Below are 21,770 nucleotides of genomic sequence, written 5' to 3'. Positions count from 1 at the left end.
AAGCCACTGAAGTTTGATTATGGGTGGCTGCCGTCCAGTGGCCGCTGCTGAAAAATTACCTGCGGAGTAGTTATCACGACTCCCATCTGTGTCATGACATCTCTACCGATCAGCGCATTCACGCCTCGTGGGAGAGGTACGATGGTTGCAAAGACGTGGCCTGTCCTCCCATCTATGGTTATACTGATTCGCTGTGAACTTGTCAGAGTCTCAGATACTCCACCAATGCCTTCAACACCGTCTTTGGCTGGGCTTGCTGGCCAGTGTGAGGGCCATGCAGGTGTGGAAAAGATGGTCATATCAGTACCTGTATCCAGGAGGACGTCCATGGTTATTGTGTCCTGACCATTACTAATGACAGATGATGTAAATGGTCGTTGAGTCAAGGACAGGGTCAGCATGGCTAAGCCACCCATAGATCCAAAACCTTGTTCTCCTCTTTGTGGCAAGGCACGGCCCCGGGCCATGTCCTGTAGCAGGTTGGTCAGGGGCACCAGTTGAGCAATACGACTGCCTTCTGGCACCACGATAGGTGGGCTGTTAGTGTATGCAACAATTTGTATGATTCCGGTGTAGTCTTCATCAATCACCCCGGGAATGATCATCAGTCCCTTTAGCCCTGCAGAGGACCTTCCCAGGAGTAATGCGCCAGTGGGTTTGCCATTTATCATTAATGGGCCTTTCATGGAGGTGGCGATGGGGACTGGGCGGTTGTCAATCAAGGTGACGCTCACTGCTGTTGTAAGATCCTACCCGAGGCTGCCGGAGGTTGCTGGGCAGATAGCATTGTTGGGGCAGCGACTTGTGTCCTCGCGCGGCTGCCTGTCGCGCTGCGCTGGTAGTTTCCCGAATGCTTACAGGCTGCAGTTGCATGAGTGTTAACCTGGCAGTGGTCACACCAGACCGCAGCCTGTGGGCAATGGTCACGTGAGTGTCCAGTTAGGCCGCAGCGGAAGCAGGGGTTCTGTGGGTTGTTGGTCCAACGGCCATGATTCCCTGCGTCCACGGATTGCAGTGCTGCCATTACAAGCTGTGTGTGTTTATCCAGAACCTGATCCATTTGGGTTGCAACAAACGTCTGCTGCTGGTTTGTAGGCATTTGAGCAACTCGCTCCAACATATCGTCTACTGAGGCCTCCCTAGGCAGAATGGACAACAGCTGCTTGGTCTTATTATTAGCATTCTCAAAAGCTAGGGTTCGAAAAAAGGCTTGTCTGGTTGCAGCATCTAACTCAGTGGCTGCTTCAACTGCAGCTGCCAGTCTATCGATGAAATGGCTGTAGTCCTCACTTAAGCCTTGCTTAACAGCGGTATAGCTAGGTGCTCTTGGTTCTGTAGGCACCATATTAAAAGCTGCTCGGGCAGTTGTCATGGATGCATGATGCCACTCAAAGGGATGATGTATCTGGGCATCCAGCGAGCTGAAGGCCCCTTTTCCCAGTAGTATGTCTGCTTGAACATTAAGTAAGGGGTCGCCTAGTTGTCATGGCTGCTCCACCACCTTCCTGCACTCATCACGCCATGCCCTTTCCCACAACATGAACTGGGATGGTGTTAAAATGAGTCTCGCAACAGTCTCACAATCTGCTGGGCATAGCACATGGGCAGAGAAGATGTAATTCAGCAATTGCTTAGTCGGTTGTGAGTGCAAGCCGTGGGAAGATACTGCTGTTTTCAATTGCATAAGAAGTTTCCAATCAAGAGCCATGTGAGTGGCTCCTGGCTGTCCATCTGCAGTCCGTGCTGCCACAACTGGGAATGCCGCTGCACCCTCCAGAGCAGCAGCTGCCTCCCAGTCTCCTTGTAACAAGGCATCACGAATAATGGCACGCCACCGATGCTGTGGACCGGCGGGTGTAAGCTGAAGAGTCTTTCCCGTGATCTCTGTAGCTTGTGGTGCCGCCAAGGGCTGGGCATTGCCAGAAGGCACTATTTTAAGTTTCTGCAAGCCGTCGGCAACGTTGTCAATAGCGTCGTCGGCATCGGATTGTGAGGAGTCACTAGCGTCCGAGTTAATCACGGGCGGCGGTTCCCGGGCTTGAGAGGAAGGACCGGCTTCCGCGGCGGAAGCCCACCTCGGGACCGCTGCAGCTGGGGGGGCAGATCGGAATGTAGCACAAGGAGTTTGCGCCGCAGTGTGGCGAGACGGTAGCGGAAGCCGGGAGTGGGGAAAACGGACCACTGTAGGGCAGCGGCGCTGGGAGCGGGGGGGGCAGGCGGCTGCACCGGAACGGCAGGGATGGTGGGGACGTTTTGGGGAATTGGTCCCGCTGGCAGCAGGGGCGCTGGTGGTTGCACTGGGATGGCAGGGACGTCGGGAACGTCTTGGGGAAGCGGCGCCGGCTGTTGAGGCAGCGTAGGGTATAACGGAGGGTTCTGAGTCGGCGGCGCTGGCTGTTGGGGTGCCGCAGGCTGCATCGGGATGTCTTGAGTCGGCAGCGCTGGCTGTTGGGGCGCCGCAGGCTGAGCAGGAGCATCAGGGGTTGGCGGCGCCGGTTGTTGGGGCGCTGCCGGCTGCATCGGAGCATCTGGAGTTGGCGGCACCAGCTGCTGGGGCGCTGCGGACAGCATCGGAACAGTAGACGCACTGGGGAGGGTCATCAAAGGCACCACGGTACCCGGGGAAATTTTCAGGTCGGAAAAGAGGGAGCTAGCTGGCGTAACCAGTGCCTCTAATGGTCTCTCCCCCTGAGTGTCCAAGCCGTCAGCAAGCCGTGCCACTGCCGTAGCTGCAAGGGCCTGTTCCATTCTGTATTTCTTTAAGCAATTGGTGACATCACGCCATTGCTTTTGCATGCTTTTGGCTGTTTTGTCACCGTCAATAGCCTGGTCAAAAAAAGTATTGCCACAGCGGCGCCATTCGGATTCATCGAAAAGAGAGTCCGAGGTTTGAAAGTGTCCTCTTACTAGTCCATATGCCACTAAGGAGGTCAATTTTTTCTTCGACATGGAAACTCCTCGCTTTTCCAAAAAGTTCAAGAGGAGAGAAATTGCTACTTGTTTATCCAAAAGTGCTTGTGTGGTCGGTTCGCAAGTTCCCCAGAGGGAGTCACCAATACTTTGAAAAAGCCGCGGAAGAAGGGGGGGGCGGCTGGGAGGCTCCATGTTAGCGGCAAGGTTCCGTGAGCGCGCGGAGAGGGGACGGGGGGGGGTCTGCTTTCCGGCGGCAGCTGCTCCGGGGGGGACCTGACTATGCACGATCACCGCCCCCAGAATGTGCCCATCTGTATGGTCGCACCCATCGTCATGACAGCTACCGTTATTAAAGTACCCCCATATCTATGAGCGGTTCCAATCTTTAATAAGCGCCTATCTCTATAGGCCGCCCGTACCAGCAGACACTGTCCCCCGCGGTTAGGGATGGGATAAAAAAAAGGAAAAACAGCGCGTTTCCCCGGCAAGATTCCGTAAGTGAAAAAAGGGGGGGGTGGGGGGGGATGAGTGTGTGTTCCTGCCTTCCGGCAACAGCTGCTCCTCGGGGGGAGATCCGACTCTGCGCGATTACTGCCCCCGAAAAACGCCCATATGTATGGTCACGCGGCCGTCGCCACAGCTGTCGTTATTGAAGCACCCCCATATCTATGAGCGGTTTCAATCTTCAATAAGCGCCTATCTCTATAGGCCGCCCATATCAGCAGACACCAATCCCCGTGGTTAGTAACGGGTTAAGCGAAGGGGAAGAGAAAAAGAAAAAAAAGAAAAAGAGGAAAGAAAAGAAAAAAAATGGCGTGTTTCCCCAGCAGAGGGTATAGTAGCGTCCGATGTCTTGCGTTTCCACCAGCTCCTTCTATGTGGAAGCGTCTATGTCCTTCGCGGCCGGGGGGGGGGGGCGCCGGAGCTGGCGGGCTCTTTGCGGCCTGGTGGGCCCGGCCCGGAGTTGCGGCCTAGCGGGATCTTGGCGGTCTGGTGGGCCCGGCCCAGAGCTGGCGGGCTCTTGGCGGCCTGGTGGGCCCGGCCCGGAGTTGCGGCCTAGCGGGCTCTTCGTGGCCTGGTGGGGGGGGGCCGGGATGCGGGTTTTTCGTACCTGGTCGCGTAGCTATCCAGAGGTTCAATCGGTGTGTTCGGGCGCCATCTGTCGGAGGACGGAGACTGGTGCGGCGAGAGATCGGGGCACTGAGAGTCGACTCTGTGGCTTCTGCGCAGCAGTGCGATTTATTAGGGCGATGCAACGACCTTTATAGCCCCCAAAGGGGGTGTAGACAACTAACTTAGCTTAAGATTGGTACAAGTGGAAGGTACAGATTGGCTCCAGGTTAAGTGTAAGGCAGAGATAGGTTAGCTTACAGTAAACACCTTAAGGCTCCCACCCAGGGGGGCTGGCCAGAGTCAGCCCCCTGGGCTGTGCCCGCCCCAGGGGCCGGCAGATTCCACCCCCTGACAGCTGTGCGTGGGTTGCTAATGGTTCCCAGCTCAGGCCCCTGGGAGCCTCAAGGCTCCAAGGACACCTCTCATCACAGGGTCTGATGTTTACATTTCATGCTTCGCTGCAGGAGAAAGCTTCCCACAATTACTTTTCGATATGAAAATGTCCACTGATTAGTTGGCCCTTACCGACCCCAGCTTACCAGTCCTACCCGCTGGTCTGCTTCAGTCTTACCCGAATGCCTATTTCCCTGTTCAGGCGCCATTTGTCGGTGGAGCACCTGGGTAAAATGACTCTGTTCATCAATATGATTAGATGGTCATTCTCCAACTTTATTTCCGTGTACAGTGAATTATATGCTTTCTTGCAAGAGGCGTGCACAACTAAGATTGGTACATGTGGAGGGTACAGGGTTACATGTGAGGCATGGATAGGGTGACTTAACCATAACAATCTGAGTGTCAACCTCTGGGGCTGGCTAACTGCCCACATGCAGCTGGCACTCCACCCCCTGCAACTGCATGTTGGGGGTGCTACCCAGCGCCTGGTATCTTAACTCCCAAGATGGACTCAAGGACACTTCCCAGCACGGGTTGCTCATTTCATGTCCTCTGCTAGCAAGAAATTCACCCACACAAGGGCACATTGCTGGCCCACACAGAATCTGCTGTTCACCAGGACTCCTAGATCTTTCTCCACAGAGTTGCTTTCCAGCAGGGCAGCCCCCAGCCTGTACTGGTGCCTGTTGTTATTCCTCCCCAGATGATGGAGGACCCCGCAGTTGTCATTATTGGACTTCATGTGGTTGGCCTTCATCCAGCACTCCAGCCTGTCCAGATCTCATTGGATGGTAGCACAGCCTGATGGCCTGTCAGCCACCCCCCCAGTTTTGTATCATCAGTGAATTTGCTGAGGGCACGCTCAATGCCCTCATCCAGGTTCTTTATAAAGACATTGTCTTGATAAAGACATTGAACAAAACTGGACCCAGTACTGATCCCTGGGAAACACCACTGCCTACAGGCCTTCAACTGCCTACAGGCCACCTACTGTCCCAGTAGGACAAGGGAGGTTATACTTCCTCTGTACACAATACTGGACAGGCCACACCTTGAGTACTGTGTCCAGGTCTGGGCTCCTCAATTCAAGAGAGATGTTGAGATACTGGAATGTGTCCAGAGAAGGGTGACAAAGCTGGTGAAGGGCCTGGAACACAAACCCTATGAGGAGAGGCTGAGGGAGCTGGGGGTGTGCAGCCTGGAGAAGAGAAGGCTCAGTGGTGACCTCATTGCTGTCTACAACTACCTGAAGGGACATTGTAGCCAGGTGGGGGGTGGCCTCTTCTCCCAGGCAACCAGCAATAGAACAAGGGGACACAGTCTCAAGTTGTGCCAGGGGAAGTATAGGTTGTATGTCAGGAGGAAGTTCTTCACAGAGAGAGTGATTTCCCATTGGAATGGGCTGCCCAGGGAGGTGCTGGAGGCACCGTCCCTGGAGGTCTTCAAGAAAGGACTTGATGAGGCACTTAGTGCCATGGTCTTGTTGACTGGATAGGGCTGGGTGATAGGTTGGACTGGATGATCTTTGAGGTCTCTTCCAATCTGGTTGATTCTGTGATTCCTGGGGACTCTGGTTTCTAAGAGGGGTGTTCTGTTTCTGTATTACCATTAACTTGTATATTTCTGTATATAGCTGTGGATATTTAAATATCTGCTTCTCTATTGTTCTAAGCTGTAAGTATAGCTTCATTTCCTTAACTTCTGGCTTGGCTGAGTCTAGTGTGGGTGATTTCATAAGGGGGGGGGTGGGTAACATCCAAACATTCTGAGTTCTTTCAGTTAAATTATTTTGTGGACTGCACTGGACTTCACTGTATGTAGTGAGTTTTGCATCACCCAATAGATATGACTGTGACTGTTAGCAGAAACCACCTAAAGAAGGGGGGGAAAAAAGTAATAGAGTTTTCCCAATAGCTTCTGCATCAAATAACAGGAACTCTATCTGCATTATGATAAACAGCAAAGTAGCAATCAGTATCAAACAATGGACATCACAGATCAATTCCTATCCATTCTCACTCAAAGTGAGATTAGATTGCTTTGCAGTTCGTGCATCAGCTGGGAATCAAACCCAGGCCTTCCCGCATAACATGCAGATGTCCTACTGCTAATGACAAATGTGCACCCAACTGCTCACTTCAGATTCTCTTGGAGTTCTACTCTGTTCCGGTACAATCTGGATCAGTCCATGACCAGTCTAAGTGGTGTACGTTTCCACCTCTGGGACAATCGAGTCAGAAGCAATCAGGTTCAGTGACTGCTTCCACCCCTCCAGGTAATGGATAAACTGTGGCTTCATTTGGCTTCTCATCTTCCAAAGCATGCAGGAGTGAAGATCCCTCTGTCATAGATGGGGTCCATCTCTTCAGTCCGCCAAGCTGCCAGTAATAGGTAGGCTTTATTCAAGCCTGCAATATAGTCAACTCTCGAGGTCCATCATTAGCACCTGCTGTGGTTATAGATTCCACCCTCACATAATTTGGGAGGATCAAAGCAAACTGAGCTCTGTATGCCTGTCTCTCTTTTTATGCCAGGTCATCCACCACCCCTAGTGTTGTCATCAAACAGCCCTGTTATTCTGGCTGCAGGTTCAGAGGTGGGCTTGCTATGCCACTATTTCAATGCTTTTACCATGGTCAGGCAGTAGGTTCCACAGTGCCTCCTGTAATTTGTACAGTCCAGCTTGAGCTGGACTTTTAGAAGTACACTGAATTCTGACAGCTGAGAGACAAAGCCATTCAGAGGAAAAAGGAAAAGCATCATTCTGCTTCTCTAATTTAATGTCTCTCCCATCCTGCTTCTTAAGCTTAGTTATCCTTGGCCTACTTCTCCATCCCCTCATCAAGCCTCAAATGGATGGCTGAAGAGGAGGAGCATTTGGTGGAGGACAAGAAACAGGTGGCTGAAATGGAAAAGGAACCACTACAGGGTCAGTGCCACTGGCAGGCACTACTAGGTTACGATTGTGCCTCTACACCACTGTCTCATTGGCCAGAGGGGTGTCCAGTATTGTGACGGTACCTTCACAACTCATCTTGCTGCTTTTGCTTAGCACCAAGGCTAAGCACCACTTCTGCCACTGCTGCAAACTCAGCAGGGATGTTCAGGGCTGCATCACTGTTTCCTGCTGGTTCTGGATGGCAACCCTTTGCAGGACTGTACTGGAACAGGATCTGCAGTAAGAAGTCTGTTGTGTGCTGCAAGGCAATCTCATTTTGAGTGAGAATGGACAGTGATTGATGTATATTGTTTGGTGTTCATTGCTACTGGGCATGATGCAGATGGTATAGAATAAGGGGTAGAGAATGTCATGGGTTGAGTTAAATTTGCTGCTGATATTCAATCTCATGCTGCTGTCATGCCAGCTTTAAAATGAAAGTGCTGGCTGGAGCAAAGTATTATGGGGCTTGTAGCTCAGATTCTAACAGGAGAGGCTTCCTGTTCCAGTTGCTGTTTCTGGGTTTCAGGTGTTGATCCTTTCTGCTGGGCTGCTGTGTGCTTGGGGGAGTCATTTTATTGCTGACTTCTGCTGCTGCTTTTGCTTTTGCTGTGGTTTTCTGCAAAACAGGCTAAGGTTATTGTACATTGTGTCATCTCATTAAATGCTCCTCGTCTCAACTCAGAGTTTGGGGTTGGTTTTTTTTGTTACTTTCCCTCCTGATCTATGTGTTGGGGGCTTGTGAGAGCGGGCTGTCTTAAACCAGGACAAAAGTTAGCTCAGTAAAGGTACAGCAACCACATATGCAGGAAGGCTGACCTCAGAAAAGGGCAAAGAGCAGAATCAAAAAAACCTTCAAACCTCCCCAACCCTTTAAAACTTCCCCCTTTATATTGAGCATGAGGTTTATGGTATAGAATACACCTCTAAGCCAACTCAGGTCAGATGCCCTGGCTGACTTAAAACTGCTAATGGCCTGCAGCCCATGTCTGGTCTAGGATTCTGTCAAATCAGCAAAAACAGGACAGACATAACTTTCTTTTCAGATATAATTTTCTTATAGTTCTTACAAAAAATATCAGCCCACTTATTTACTTATAGAATGGTAACACTTTCTGGAGATGTCAGCATTCTATTTCCCTGGAGAGCTCAAGCTTGCACAGCTTGCACAGCTACCATTTAGTTCACAGTATCACAGTATCAACAAGGTTGGAAGAGAACTCATAGATCATCAAGTCCAACCCTTTACCACAATTCTCAAGGCTAGACCATGGCACCAAGTGTCATGTCCAATCTTGCCTTGAACAGCCCCAGGGACGGCGACTCCACCACCTCCCCAGGCAGCCCATTCCAGTATCCAATGACTCTCTCAGTGAAGAACTTTCTCCTCACCTCGAGCCTAAATTTCCCCTGACGTAGCTTGAGGCTGTGTCCTCTCATTCTGGTGCTGGCCACCTGAGAGAAGAGAGCAACCTCCCCCTGGCCACAACCACCCTTCAGGTAGTTGTAAACTGAGCCTCCTCTTCTCCAGGCTAAACAATCCCAGCTCCCTCAGTCTCTCCTCGTAGGGCCTGTGCTCAAGGCCTCTCACCAGCCTCATTGCCCTTCTCTGGACACGCTCAAGCATCTCAATGTCCTTACTAAACTGGGGGGCCCAGAACTGAACACAGTACTCAAGGTGAGGTCTAACCAGTGCAGAGTACAGGGGCAGAATGACCTCCCTGCTCCTGCTGACCACACCATTCCTGATGCAGGCCAGGATGCCACTGGCTCTCTTGGTCAGGCGGGTATCAATCAGCACCCCCAGATCCCTTTCTGTTTGACTGCTCTCCAGCCACTCCGACCCCAGCCTGTATCTCTGCATGGGGTTGTTGTGGCCAAAGTGCAGCACCCAGCACTTCGAGCTATTGAACGCCATCCCATTGGACTCTGCCCATCTATCCAGGTGGTCAAGGTCCCACTGCAGAGCCCTTCTGCCCTCCAAACCAGCCACATCTGCCCCCAGCTTAGTGTCATCTGCAAACTTGCTAATGACTGACTCAATGCCCTCATCCAGATCATCAATGAAGATGTTAAAGAGGATGGGGCCCAGCACTGATCCCTGAGGGACACCGATAGCTGGATGTAGCACCATTCACCACCACTCTCTGGGCTCGGCCCTCTAGCCAGTTCCTAACCCATCACAGAGTGTTGCCATCCAAGCCATGGGCTGACAGCTTAGCCAGCAGTTTGCTGTGGGGGACAGTGTCAAAGGCCTTGCTGAAGTCCAGATAGACCACATCCACAGGCCTCCCCACATCCACCAAGCGGGTCACCTGATCATAGAAGGAGATCAGGTTGGAGAGGCAGGATCTGCCCTTCCTAAACTCATGTTGGCTGGACCTGAGCCCTTGGCCATCCCTCAGGTGCACTGTTATTACCCCCAGGATAACCTGCTCCATCAGTTTCCCTGGCACTGAGGTCAGGCTGACAGGTCTATAGTTCCCAGGTTCCTCCATCCCACCCTTCTTGTGGATGGGGATCACGTTGGCCAGTTTCCAGTCTCCTGGGACCTCTCCGGTGAGCCAGGACTGCTGGAAAATGATGGAGAGCAGCTTGGCCATCTCAGCTGCCAGCTCTCTCAGAACCCTGGGATGGATCCCATCTGGTCCCATGGACTTGTGGGTGTCCAGATGGCTCAGCAGGTCCTGAACTAATTCCTCATGAATTTCCAGGGGAACACACCACTCCCTGACCCCATCCCCCAGTTCAAGAGTCCACTTGTCTTGAACTCCTCCCTCCTTACTGTTGAAAACTGAGGCGAAGAAGGCATTCAGGACCTCAGCCTTTTCTTCATCATCAGTTATAATGTTCCCCTCCTGGTCCAGTAAGGAGTGGAGTTGGGTGGTTGTCAGGGCTGCAGCCTAACCTTGTTGATGAGCCAAGTAGGTTGCAGCCCAAGAACTGACAGAGTGTGCTGTCCTTTTCCTGAGAACTGCCCATACCACTCCCAATTAATGCCACATTCTTGGTCACTAGTGCTCCCTAGGGGCTAGTTATATGTCACTTCCTAGGGTTTGAATTGGTCACAGGGACCACCACCACTGCTGAACTCTTGCCTGTTCCTCTCACAAGACCTGTCACCTTCCAGTCCAAGGGTGTCAGAAGTCCACTCAGATATCCCTCTTACCTTTCTTCAAACTACATCTTTTAAAATTTCTTTTTAATTGTTAATGTTCTTGTTATTAGTCTGTAGAAGCTGCTTGGTTAAGTATTTGGAGGAAAACAACACCTGTCCAACATGTCGGATTGTTATACACCAGAGCCATCCATTACAGTATATCGGGTAAGTGTGATATGAAAGGAAAAGCACAACTATTCTCTGGGCTGTTGAAACCTCTCAAATACAGTATGATCTCTCACTACAATTTTTAATTACTTATCAATATTTTCAATATATAAAAAGCAGATTTATTAGAAGATAGAAGATTTATAATAAAAGGTTGTTATTAAATTCTGCTGTGCATATGAAATTCTTTTGACGCAAATCCTTTTCTTTTGAATCAAACAACAGACACAACAGACTTTGCAAATACACAACATTATTGTTGATTTAACCTTTCAAATAACTGTTTAATTCATAGGTGCAGATGAAAATGTTGGTAGGAGAAAAGTTAGAGTAGTAGCTTCAATATCTTAAATGAAACAGTCTCTGAAAGATATGTGCTTGCTTATTTCCATTTCCATATAGGGCTCTTTTACTGTGTGACCTAAAATGAACAGGGTATTGTATCATAATTTCCTTCCTTTTCAGTGTATTTTCTGTTTATTTATACATTACCTTTATTTTTCTTCAACAGTTTTATTTTTTTAATTTCAAAAATATCAGTCAAATTATTATATCACCTGAATTGGCTAGATCCATACTAGAGATTTGTGCCATAGCAACTTTCATTGACAGAAATATATTGAGACAGTGTGTTCACAATGTTGTGCAGACTCTTTTAGAATCATAGCTTAAGTCAGGGTTGGAAGGGACTGCAAGGATCATCTAGTTCCAACCCCCTCTGCCATGGGCAGGGACACCCTACCCTAGATCAGCCTGGCCAGAGCCTCATCCAGCCTGGCCTTAAACACCTCCAGGGATGGAGCCTCAAACACCTCCCTCGGCAACCCATTCCAGGGTCTCACCACTCTCATGGTGAAGAACTTTCTCCCCACCTCCAGCTTCGCTCCATTCCCCCTAGTCCTGTCACTACCTGATAGCCTAAAAAGTCCCTCCCCAGCTTTTTTGTAGGCCCCCTTCAGATACTGAAAGGCCACAAGAATGTCATCTCAGTTTCTCCTCTTCTCCAGACTGAACAGCCCCAACTCTTTCAGTCCATCCCCATAGGAGAGGTGCTCCAGCCCTCTGATCATTCTTGTGGCCCTTCTCTGGACACGCTCCAGCACATCCACATCCTTCTTGGAATGGGGGCTCCAGAACTAGATGCAGTACTCCAGGAAGGGTCTCACCAATGCTGAGTAGAGAGGGAGAATCACCTCCCTCGACCTGCTGGCCACACTTCTCCTGATACAGCCCAAGATCTGGTTGGCCCTCCGGGCTGCAAGTGCACACTGCTGGCTCATGTTGAGCTTCTCGTCCACCAGCACCCCCAGGTCCCTCTCCTCAGGGCTGCTCTACAGCCAGTCACTGCCCATCCTGCGTTTGTGCTTGGGATTGCCCCGACCCAGATGTAGGACTTTCCACTTGATCTTGTTGAACCTCGTGAGGTTGGCTTGTGCCCACCTCTCCAGCCTGTCAAAGTCCCTATGGGTGGATCCCTTCCCTCCAGCATGTCTGCAGCACCACACAGCTTGGTGTCATCAGGAAACTTGCTGAGGGTGCACTCAATGCCTCTGTCCATGGCACCCACAAAGATGTTGAACAAGACTGGTCTCAGGACTGATCCCTGAGGGACTCCACTTGCCACTGGCCTTCACTTGGACATGGACCCATTGACAGCCACTCTCTGGGTGCGGCCATCAAGCCAGTTCTTTATCCATCTTGTGGTCCACCCTTCAAACCAATTGTTGCAGAGAGCAGGATTAATTCGTGGCCGAGTCGAAAATTTATCAAAAATAGATATTTTTTATTTTTACAAAACCCGCCCCCACAACTATATATACAAAGATTAATTTCGTTTGATAAACAGGTTGAGTTGCATGAGAATTAATCTACAGGGATACCATCAATAATCTGACTATATATTTGAAGTCAGAATTTTGGAAAAGGACTCAGCTATTAATTAATAGCGGTTTCTTACTAAATTAAGCTAAGCCAAATAACTCACTCAGGCTGGCTCGTGCGGTCTGTCTTCCTCCTCCAGCGGCTGCAGGAGTCGTTAAGGGTCGTTAAGGGTCGTTAGGCAGACAAAGGTGTGCCTAACAGCAAAGCAAGTCCTTAGTCTCTCTGCAGTCCAGGCACAAGGGAGTGAACGAACTCAGGCAGAGACATGCGTCCAGGCACAGGCAAAATCCAAAGTGGGAACCCCAAAGGCGGGAAGACCCCCAATATTTATAACCTTCTCTAGACAAAGGGCAGAGTTACCACACCTTAGGCGTGAAAGCGCACGGCCAATCCCAGCCTGGCTCCAGCGCGGGAACTCACGGGGCAGTCCCCGCCCCCTTCACGGCTGCAGGGCAGGCGAGGGGGGGGGGGGAAACCAGGCGGCTTTTCCCCTTTCCCCCCGAAGTCCGGGCAGGAGAGGAATTTAGGGGTACAGGACTCCAGGACACCAATGTGTCACCAGCTTGGAGTCCAGCTTTTCTACCTGCATGCAGTTTCTTTATATTTGTTGCAATGCTTCAGATGTGCACATCTCAGTTCTAGTGCAGCTTTTGAAGAAGTGACTATAGAAAACAAATTTGATTCTTTCTCCATTTTCAGAGTTCACTGAATAGCTCAAAACTGAGTCCCCTTCAGAATCCAGAAATAAGATAGGTTTTTCTTCTATCTTTTGAGAATGATGTAGAGATTATACTAGAGTGCATTTTTAAAATATGACAAAACAGTCATGACAAATCCATACCGGTAAGCATTTAGGACAACACGTTCATCATCTGTAAAGCTACAGGAGTACATTCATGTATTGGTTCAGAAGCCTGTTTTAAATGGCCTCCTAGAAAAGTATTTTCCTGAGTTAGTTACAAAATACTGCCCCTTAAAGATCAAAACATATAGACTTTGTCCAACTTGTTTTGGAAAGTCTGTGGTTTTGTCAATAACAAATTAATAAGGAGGAATTTCATATTATGCTTTAGTTACAAGAATCTGTGATCTAATTTATCCCCATTCATCTGGGGACTAAGTAAACCAAACACATCTTGTGTTTCACCATTAAGAATGCTGTTAAATTCTCACCTCTGCTTTCATGACGGTGACTAAAATAATAAGACCAAAATGTTTTTGGAGATGTTCCTGCAATATGTAAATGACATTTAAAAATCTTAACCTGAAAGTCAAATCTGGAGTTTGCTTAACGCCCTGGTAGCAGCTGAGACTGATGTTTTAGATTGTACTGGATTATATTTATAGTTCAGAAGTCAGGGTAATGTTCTGGTTCTTTCAGGCAACGACCTCTTTTAGAGTAATCAAGGAAATGGCATACTGTAGTTAAACTGTGGTTGAAAGCATCAGTGTTTAGAATATAAACCAGTCTTGCTTCCTCATCATTTGTCTTCTTATGTGCTATATCACTCTGACTTTTTTGTTTGTTTGTTTTGCCCTTTTTAGCTAGATGGGATTCTGAGATACATGATGTTGCTCTTGGGTAAAATTCTGGATTATAAGAGCATGTGGTGGGTTGAGAAATTTCCACACACACACAATTGAAATTTACCAGACCAGCTCAGATGGTTTGGAAGTGAGATGAAGCTATATTTACAGCAAAGTAAAATTTGCAAGCATATATATACACTATATATTTACAAGTATTTACAATTATATAGAATTTAGAAATAATACAGAAATCCAAACTCCCTCCTAGACAAAGAAACTGCCCAGAAGGGACTCAAAGCCACTCTCTCTCCCCCCCTCTCTTTCCCAGACAGAAAACAAAACAACCAGCAAAGCTTACTTGTTATCTGTTAGTGGAAGACATTAGAGCAGAGCAAAGGAGAAATGAAAGGAAGAAGCATCCCAGAGCAAAGAGAGACAAATTGTTTATACTATGACTTTTTATACCTTTCAGCAAACAAATGAATGATATAGACTTTATCATTATTTTCTTTTTACAACCAATGATCTCATTTCTCTCATTAGAATATTCCAATTGGCCTCAAATCTGCACAGAGCAAATGTAATTTTTCTTTCCTTTGTTTTCTTCTTTGTTCTCTTTTTTTTTCCCTGATAGGTTTTTTCCTCATGTTTTACAAAAGCTCTATATGTTTAAGTAAACACAAGAGATTAATTAAAAGGGGTAAGAAATAGTCTAGTTCTAGAAACAGAAAAGTGTCTATTGTTTAGAAACAGAAAATAAATTTTTTAAGTTTTCTTCAAAATTGTCGATCAATTTTGAGTTGTTGCTAATATACATGAAGACATATGGCATCTCTCACAGGATAAAGACCATCCTTTCTAGCATCCTTCGTAGTATTTCTGTTAAACTTTTGTCAGTTCTTGTCATAGCCTGAACCTTATCTGCATTCTTTTTTTGTTACAATTATCTCATATTTGATATTTCAGCAATTCAAGATAAATATTTTTATTTTTTACAATACTGTAGAGGTTTGTAGAGCCAGTTTAATAATGAATCTCTTTAAGAAAAATATTTTGAATCAAGATGACTAATTTGAGCCTTCAAATTTTCTTTTATTTCCCTGCTAGACATGATAGAACAATGCAAGATATTGTTTACAAGCTTGTGCCAGGCCTCCAAGAAGGTAAGTTTTTCTGGTATGACCTATGTTTACTGAATGCTAGATTTATACATAGTTCCTTTGCATTAATGAAAGCAGGAAGTGAGGCGTCGCCATCCCTGGAGGTGTTCAAAAAAAGCCTGGATGAGGCACTTAGTGCCATGGTCTAGTTGATTGGACAGGGCTGGGTGATAGGTTGGACTGGATGATCTTGGAGGTCTCTTCCAACCTGATTGATTCTATGATTCTATGAATACATTTATGAGGGGATGAATAATACCATCTTCATTTGTTACAATTCTAGTACTACATCTCCTCTGTACTTCAGTGCTTTTTAAAATTTTAGACACTTACCAGCAATATTGCTGAAAAAAATCTCTGAAATTAAAATCCTGGTGTTTTTTCAAGGAAAAACAACATAGTGTAAACCTAAATAGCACTTCTCACAGGGGGTTGCAGGCGTGCAGGCAAGCATAGTGTCTTGCGGTGTGGCAGTAACCTGCTCTCTCTCACCACACAGGCTGTAGTGAGATCTCTATAAGCAGGCTCTCCTGCTAGGAGCAGTTTATTGCTTTCAGTTCATGCTGAGGCTGGTCAGTTTTGGGCACCTTTTGGCAACGACTCTTGCCTATGGTGTGAAGGCACTTAATACCTCTCTCTGGTAAACTGAGGCATGGCAAAATTTCCAAGTAGACAATCTTGAAGCATCAAAACTTCTTGTTATGCAGGAAGGCTGGTTTGAAGCAGCAAGGCTTCCCCGTCCCCAAGGCATGGCATGACAAAGGCAAGTTGTTTATAACTTCCGGCCATATATTTATCAATTGCCTGAGTCCTGATGGCTCCATTTGGCCACAGAGATTAGTCAATCAAAATGGCATTTTGCCAAAACTAACCATATTAGGTGAAGCCAAGAGCTCACTTTAGCCATATTAGGGAAAACACAGAGGCAAGTATATGTAGCATGTTTACAACAGGAGCAGACTCAGTGGCTCCAAGTCTTTTGTCCTCTTTCCATATTGCTCCCCACTCCAGCAAAGGGGGAGGGAGAGCAGGAGATCATGTGTGATGGTTTGGGTGTTCCCCGCCCCTCTCTTAAGTCCTCTTTTGAATCACTCTTTGTCAAATGTCGTATCTTAGCTGGGGCTTTGGCTGGTGCCAAGATGGCCTGCGCGGAGACAGACTTTGATGAGTCCGCTGGCGGGTTTGAATTACTGGGGGTCTGGCCTGAGCACTGTGAATTCAGATCTGCTTTAGAGGTAGGGTCTTTTTTGTCTGCTGCCCGGGGATTTGAACTGGCTGAGTTACTGTTATTAGTTGAGGGAACATCTTGAGCTTGATTATTTCCCTGTACTCCTGGGCATCCTGCCATGTTATCATTCCTGATAGGAACCAACACATTCTAGCCTGCTTCAAACTAGCACACCCTTGGTTTATCAAAGATGATAGAGAGTGGCCTAGCAATGACTTCTGCCAGCTCCCTGAGCACCTGCAGGTGCATCCCATCAGAACCCATGGATTTATGGCTGTCCACATTGCTTAATTGATCCCTAACCCAGTCCTCATCAACCAAGGCAAACTCTTCCTTTATTCTGACATGCTCTGGAGCCTCTGGGGTCTGGGGCTCCTGAGGACAGTCTCCAGCAGTATAGACAAAGAAGGCATTCAGTAATTCTGCCTTCTTTGTATCCTCTGTCACCCCAGGGCACTCACCTCATTCAGCAGTGGGCCTACATTGCCTCTAGTGTTAGTTTTGTCTGCAATGTATTTGAAGAAGCTCTTTCTGTTGACCTTGACCACTCTTGTAAGGTTTAATTCCAAGGAGGTCTTAGCTTTCCTAGCTGTCTCCCTGCATCCTCTGACAACAGTCTTCAATTCCTCCCAAGTGGCCAGCCCCTCCTTCCATGATCTATAGACTCTCTTCTTCCACTTGTGTTTGTCCAGCATTTCCCTGGTTAACTGTGCGGGTCACCTTCCCCCTACCCCTCTCAACCTTACCATAGTCCCAAGGAAGAACAGAGGTTCAGCCAGAGGTTAAGAAGCAAAGTGGGTTAGCCCAAAATGGAGGGTGAGGTTAGAGAGGAAGATGTAGTTCAGCCAGCAGCCCGAGCGAGACTGAATTCCGAGTGTGTGTTATCTAATGTTTTTATTTCTTTTTCCTATACTCCTCAGGAAGACTGAGCGAAGTAGACATCACCATTGTTTTCTTTCCACAGCCTGTAATCTAGTTCTTCTCACCAAAACATTCTAGCCTGCTTCAAACTAGAATGTCATGCCAGGACACATATCAGGCCTGTTTTGGCCTTCCACAACAAATAATAATGTAGTATAACTTTTAGTTCCTGTGCACTTTTTTTTCTCCGAAGATGTACTTAAATCCTTTGCTAGCAGATACCTTTGCATTTGTGTTCTTATACTCTTTGATTATTAATCTGTTGAACTAAAAGAATGTTTTATAGTAATTGTTCAGAAGTAGTATTTGTCAGTGGTGCGCTACTATTTTCAAGTAGAATATTTGAATCCAACTAAGTTGTCAGGTGAGAACATTATTGGACATTTATAAGCAAGTTTAGGTAAAGAGATTATTTTTAAATTGTTACTAGGATATTGAAAATCAGAAATATGGATAAAAATTCAAAACAAATATTTGGACAAAAATATTGAAGGGAGAGTTGCACAAAATATGGCATAGCACTTAAAATCTATTTTATATGTAATTACAGAATGGTGCAATAATAGCTCTAGAAATTACTTGGTAGTATTCTGCCTCTCAAGAATAAGACCTTAGGTAACTTGATTATGGCAGCAAGAGTAGAGAAGTAGCAAAAAAGTGCTAATACCAGTTCCTGTCTGACAAGCTTCCTTTACAGATCAGATCAGATGAGGGTTTTTTGAATACCTTGATAAATATTGTGCTAGAATATTATTGCATAACTAATATTTACAATTTTAAACAGCGGAAATGAAAAAGCAGAGGGAATTCTATCACAAACTGGGTATGGAAGTACCAGGGGACATCAAAGGGGAGACATGCTCTGCAAAGCAACATCTCGATTCACATCACAATGGTAAATGGTCTTATGTTTTTTCTGTCTTGTGGTGGGGCACAGATTGCCATGGACTTGTATATCCTCAGGTTCCTCAGATGGTCAGGAATCTTGTCTTCGCTTATTATGGGAGGCACTTCCTGTCATGGAGAGTAGCAAAAGCTCTCTCAGCTTTTGCTATATTGTGTAGTTTCTAATGCCTCACATTAAAAGCCAGGAGCATCGAAAAAACCAAAACAATCTTTCAGTCCCATGGGAAGATTTCTCCCTAGGGTAAGTGAAAGGTAAACACTGGCCATGTTTCCCTTTCACTCGGCCTTGCTTTCCAGACAACAGGGTATTGTTTTGGTTAGTAGAAACGACTTTCTCAAGCCTGCCCAACACCTGCAGGTGGGCTGGCTTGAGGAGTGGTCTTTATATTGTTTAAGGTAATGTTATCCAATTGTATAAGTTGCTTACTGTTTTCTACCAATGTATGTGAACAACGTAAAAGTGGTCCGAACTGGTGGGCAAGTCCTATTTGAACATTATAAAAATGGTGGACAGGCCAGGATCGGGGTGCGCCCTTGCCCTTGCCTTCTGGGTTTTTCCAGCCTTTCTGGTTTTTGCCGTCCTTCTGGACCTCACCCTCGCTCCTGTCCTTCCTCGAACTTCTAACAACAACAAACTGCTTGCCGATCTAGCCTCGCCTCGGGCGGACACGCCGAGCCGCAGAGGCAGGAAGACTGCACATGCCTGGACCCTCACCGGGAGAAAGGGACTCCCTACCAAGCTACAGACTGTGAGTAGCTGACGAACTATTAACTCAAACCAGAGACTCAAAGAACTCTCTTTAAACATCATAGACTCTTTAATTTGCCATTTTCGGAAATGTTACTTTGACCTCGATCGAAAGAATTCACAAGGGTGGTGTAGTTTCGGGAAGAGGGAATTCGCATTTTTGCAATAAATCACTGATAAAATAGTCAATGCCTCACGTATTTTCCCCATAAACTCTGCCGCGAAACTGCGTTCCACGACAGAATTGGTGTCAGAGGTGGGATTGAGAAACTGAAGTAACAGCCGAGTTTAAAAATGGCTCAGTTCGGAAGGAGTTCTCCCGCAGCAGGAGATGCCAGACTGCCAGATATCGCAGACGCCCTGTATGCCAGGTTTGCTTCCGCTTTCGAATCGGCAAATCTAAGGAAAGCTGTGACGGCAACGGCGAATGAGCCTTTAGAGCAGATAAATGTTAGATCAGCTAATATAATCGTGTCTCTCTACGAAGCTTTTAAAGATGTCGAGGGAGTTGACAAAGAAAGCTTTTTTGATCTGGGTGTTGGTGTGTTCAGGTCTCAAGTTGAGGTTGAGGCTTGGAAGTCAGAGGTTAAAAAGCTGAACGCAGAGAATGCCCGGCAAGAAGTACAATTGCTGAAGGTGCAGCAAGAAATCAAGTCGCTGCAGAGCGAGAGAGAGGCAATGTTGAAAGACGCTATCAGGCAAAGCTTGAGTTTTCGCGCAGAGCCCGCTGTGGCTGAAGACAGGATGAGAGTTGTGGAGGAAAAGTTAGACAAAGTGCTTAGCCGAATGTCGCGGTCCAGAAGCAGTTCGCGGGGAAGTACCCCGCAGATGCAATCGGCCGTTAGCTCCCGCGCGGACACACCGCAGCCGCAGTCGCGTATCGGGTCTCGGACAGAAACTCCTCAGCCCTTGACCCGAACCCGGGAGTCAACTGGTTACTTAGGCTTGCCAGCTTTTACCCCGATACATCCTGAAAAGTCACTGCAGCCCGTGGTTCGTCGGAAAGAGCCGGGGGCTCATCGAGATTCGGTAACTACCCCCTCTCAGACCCAGGAGTCGCAACTCTTGCGCTCTCCGCCTAAAGTCTCTCGCGCCGGTACGCCTTCCCGCGAGCCCGACTTGCTTAAAATGTCGCCGGCAAGGCATCTTCCTTTGCCACTGAATCCCCAACCAGCGGCAGAACTGTCCCTGTTGCCGCTCAAGCCATTCGGCTCGACACCGTGTCCTCGGGAGGTGCCCAGACAGCCTACCTCGACGACGCCGGTCCAGCCAACTGCTGCTTTGCCTTCGTCGCGACCAATGCCGTCGCAACCACAAGTGCCGCAGGCAACGGCTACAATGCCGCTTTCCCCGGCACAACCGTATCCTCAATCTCAGTCCGTTCCAGCTTCCCAGCAGGTTCCGATGCCGTCTCGGGCCCAACCACCGGCAGCGCCGCCGCAGCCGCCATCTTCCCAACCATCTCCACAACAACCGCCATCTTCCCAGCCGCCACTCCCCGAGCAGCCAGCGCTGAGCAGCACGCCTGCGCGGCGCCACGCCGCGTCGCAGACTGCAGCTACGTCTATTGACAGCGACACGGAAGTGGAAGAGGTGCACAGCAAACTGGCAACCTACTCCGTGAATCCTCTCTTTGCGTCTGAAACTACGCAAGGACCGAAAGGAGGCAAAACAACAACCACGAAAATCAAATCGTACACAGCAACACAGATAGATGATCTTAGGGAAACTTATTCCCGCATGCCTAATGAACCTATAATTGAGTATGTGTATCGCGTGGTGCAAAGGGGGGCGGAAAGGATTGTCTTATCTCGTGAAGAGGTGGGGAGAACTAACTGGGGACCTGAGGTATTTCTTGGGGATGGACCTGAGGGAGACCTTGCGTTGAGTGCTAGGATCTTTCACTGGGCTAGTGTTTATGAACCTTTAGACAGGGGTGATCCTACAGAGTTTTGGATCAGATCCCCTGTCGAGTTAAATGAAGCATTTACTATGGTTGCCTGTATCCAAGCTGTGAATCATAAGGGATTATATGCACATGCAATGGATGCCCCAGTAGAGCCACAGAGGCTTGGACCCCTGATAAGGGGTATGCCTGCCTTCATAAAGGCTGAAGGCATTAGGATAAGGAGACAAATTGAGGATGCAATACAACAGAATGTTGAGCAAGGGCAAAGTTCACAAAGTGTAGTCCATCATCCTACGTGGAGGGAAGTGCTTACAGAACTAGCCACTCTAGGGAGACAAATGGGTTATCATGATCCGTTATCTGTGCCAGGATCTGTCTTTCAGAAGGAAAAGCAGTCTGGAGGCAGGAGCAGCTCTGCATCACGAGGAAAACACCAAACAGTGCGACATGCCTGGACATCTGGTAACCCTAATGAGAGTCCACGATCGAGTCCACGATCAAGTCCCAGGGGGAGCCCTGAGCTTAATCGTCCCTCTGAATCTGGAGTAATGTGGTTACCGAGTTCTCAAGGTAGAGGTGTAATCCCACTGCAGGAGCAGAAATATGCAGTGAAACCTCGTGATGTGTTTCAGAGGAAACAGGCAGAGCGTGATCCTGTGAAGACTGAGCTCAGTGCTATGAGTAAGTCCATATCTGATATTAAAAGGATATTAGAACATCTGAAAGGAAATGGTGACGGAAAGGTGAAGCAGAACCGTAAGAAAGGCTCTGCAAACACGTCTCCTACCAAGTCAGGTTC

The 21,770-nt window shown here is 47.9% G+C and overlaps 1 protein-coding gene across 3 annotated transcripts in view; it reads left to right on the top strand.

Annotated features, from left to right (window-relative positions):
* LOC135192868 (polycomb group RING finger protein 3-like) overlaps positions 1 to 21,770 on the top strand; it is a 669,299-nt gene that overhangs the window by 521,188 nt on the left and 126,341 nt on the right. For all 3 annotated transcript variants that reach the window (XM_064176244.1, XM_064176243.1, XM_064176245.1), the window contains 3 exons: positions 10,589 to 10,685; positions 15,207 to 15,262; positions 18,193 to 18,303. In XM_064176244.1, coding sequence (XP_064032314.1) covers positions 10,589 to 10,685; positions 15,207 to 15,262; positions 18,193 to 18,303 — 264 coding nt within the window. The remainder of the gene's footprint in view (positions 1 to 10,588; positions 10,686 to 15,206; positions 15,263 to 18,192; positions 18,304 to 21,770) is intronic.

The sequence above is a fragment of the Pogoniulus pusillus genome, chromosome W (genome assembly GCF_015220805.1).
Source record: "Pogoniulus pusillus isolate bPogPus1 chromosome W, bPogPus1.pri, whole genome shotgun sequence".
Lineage (NCBI taxonomy): Eukaryota > Metazoa > Chordata > Aves > Piciformes > Lybiidae > Pogoniulus > Pogoniulus pusillus.
The sequence above is the reverse complement of the archived record's forward strand: the minus strand, read 5'-3'. Positions and strand labels throughout refer to the sequence as shown.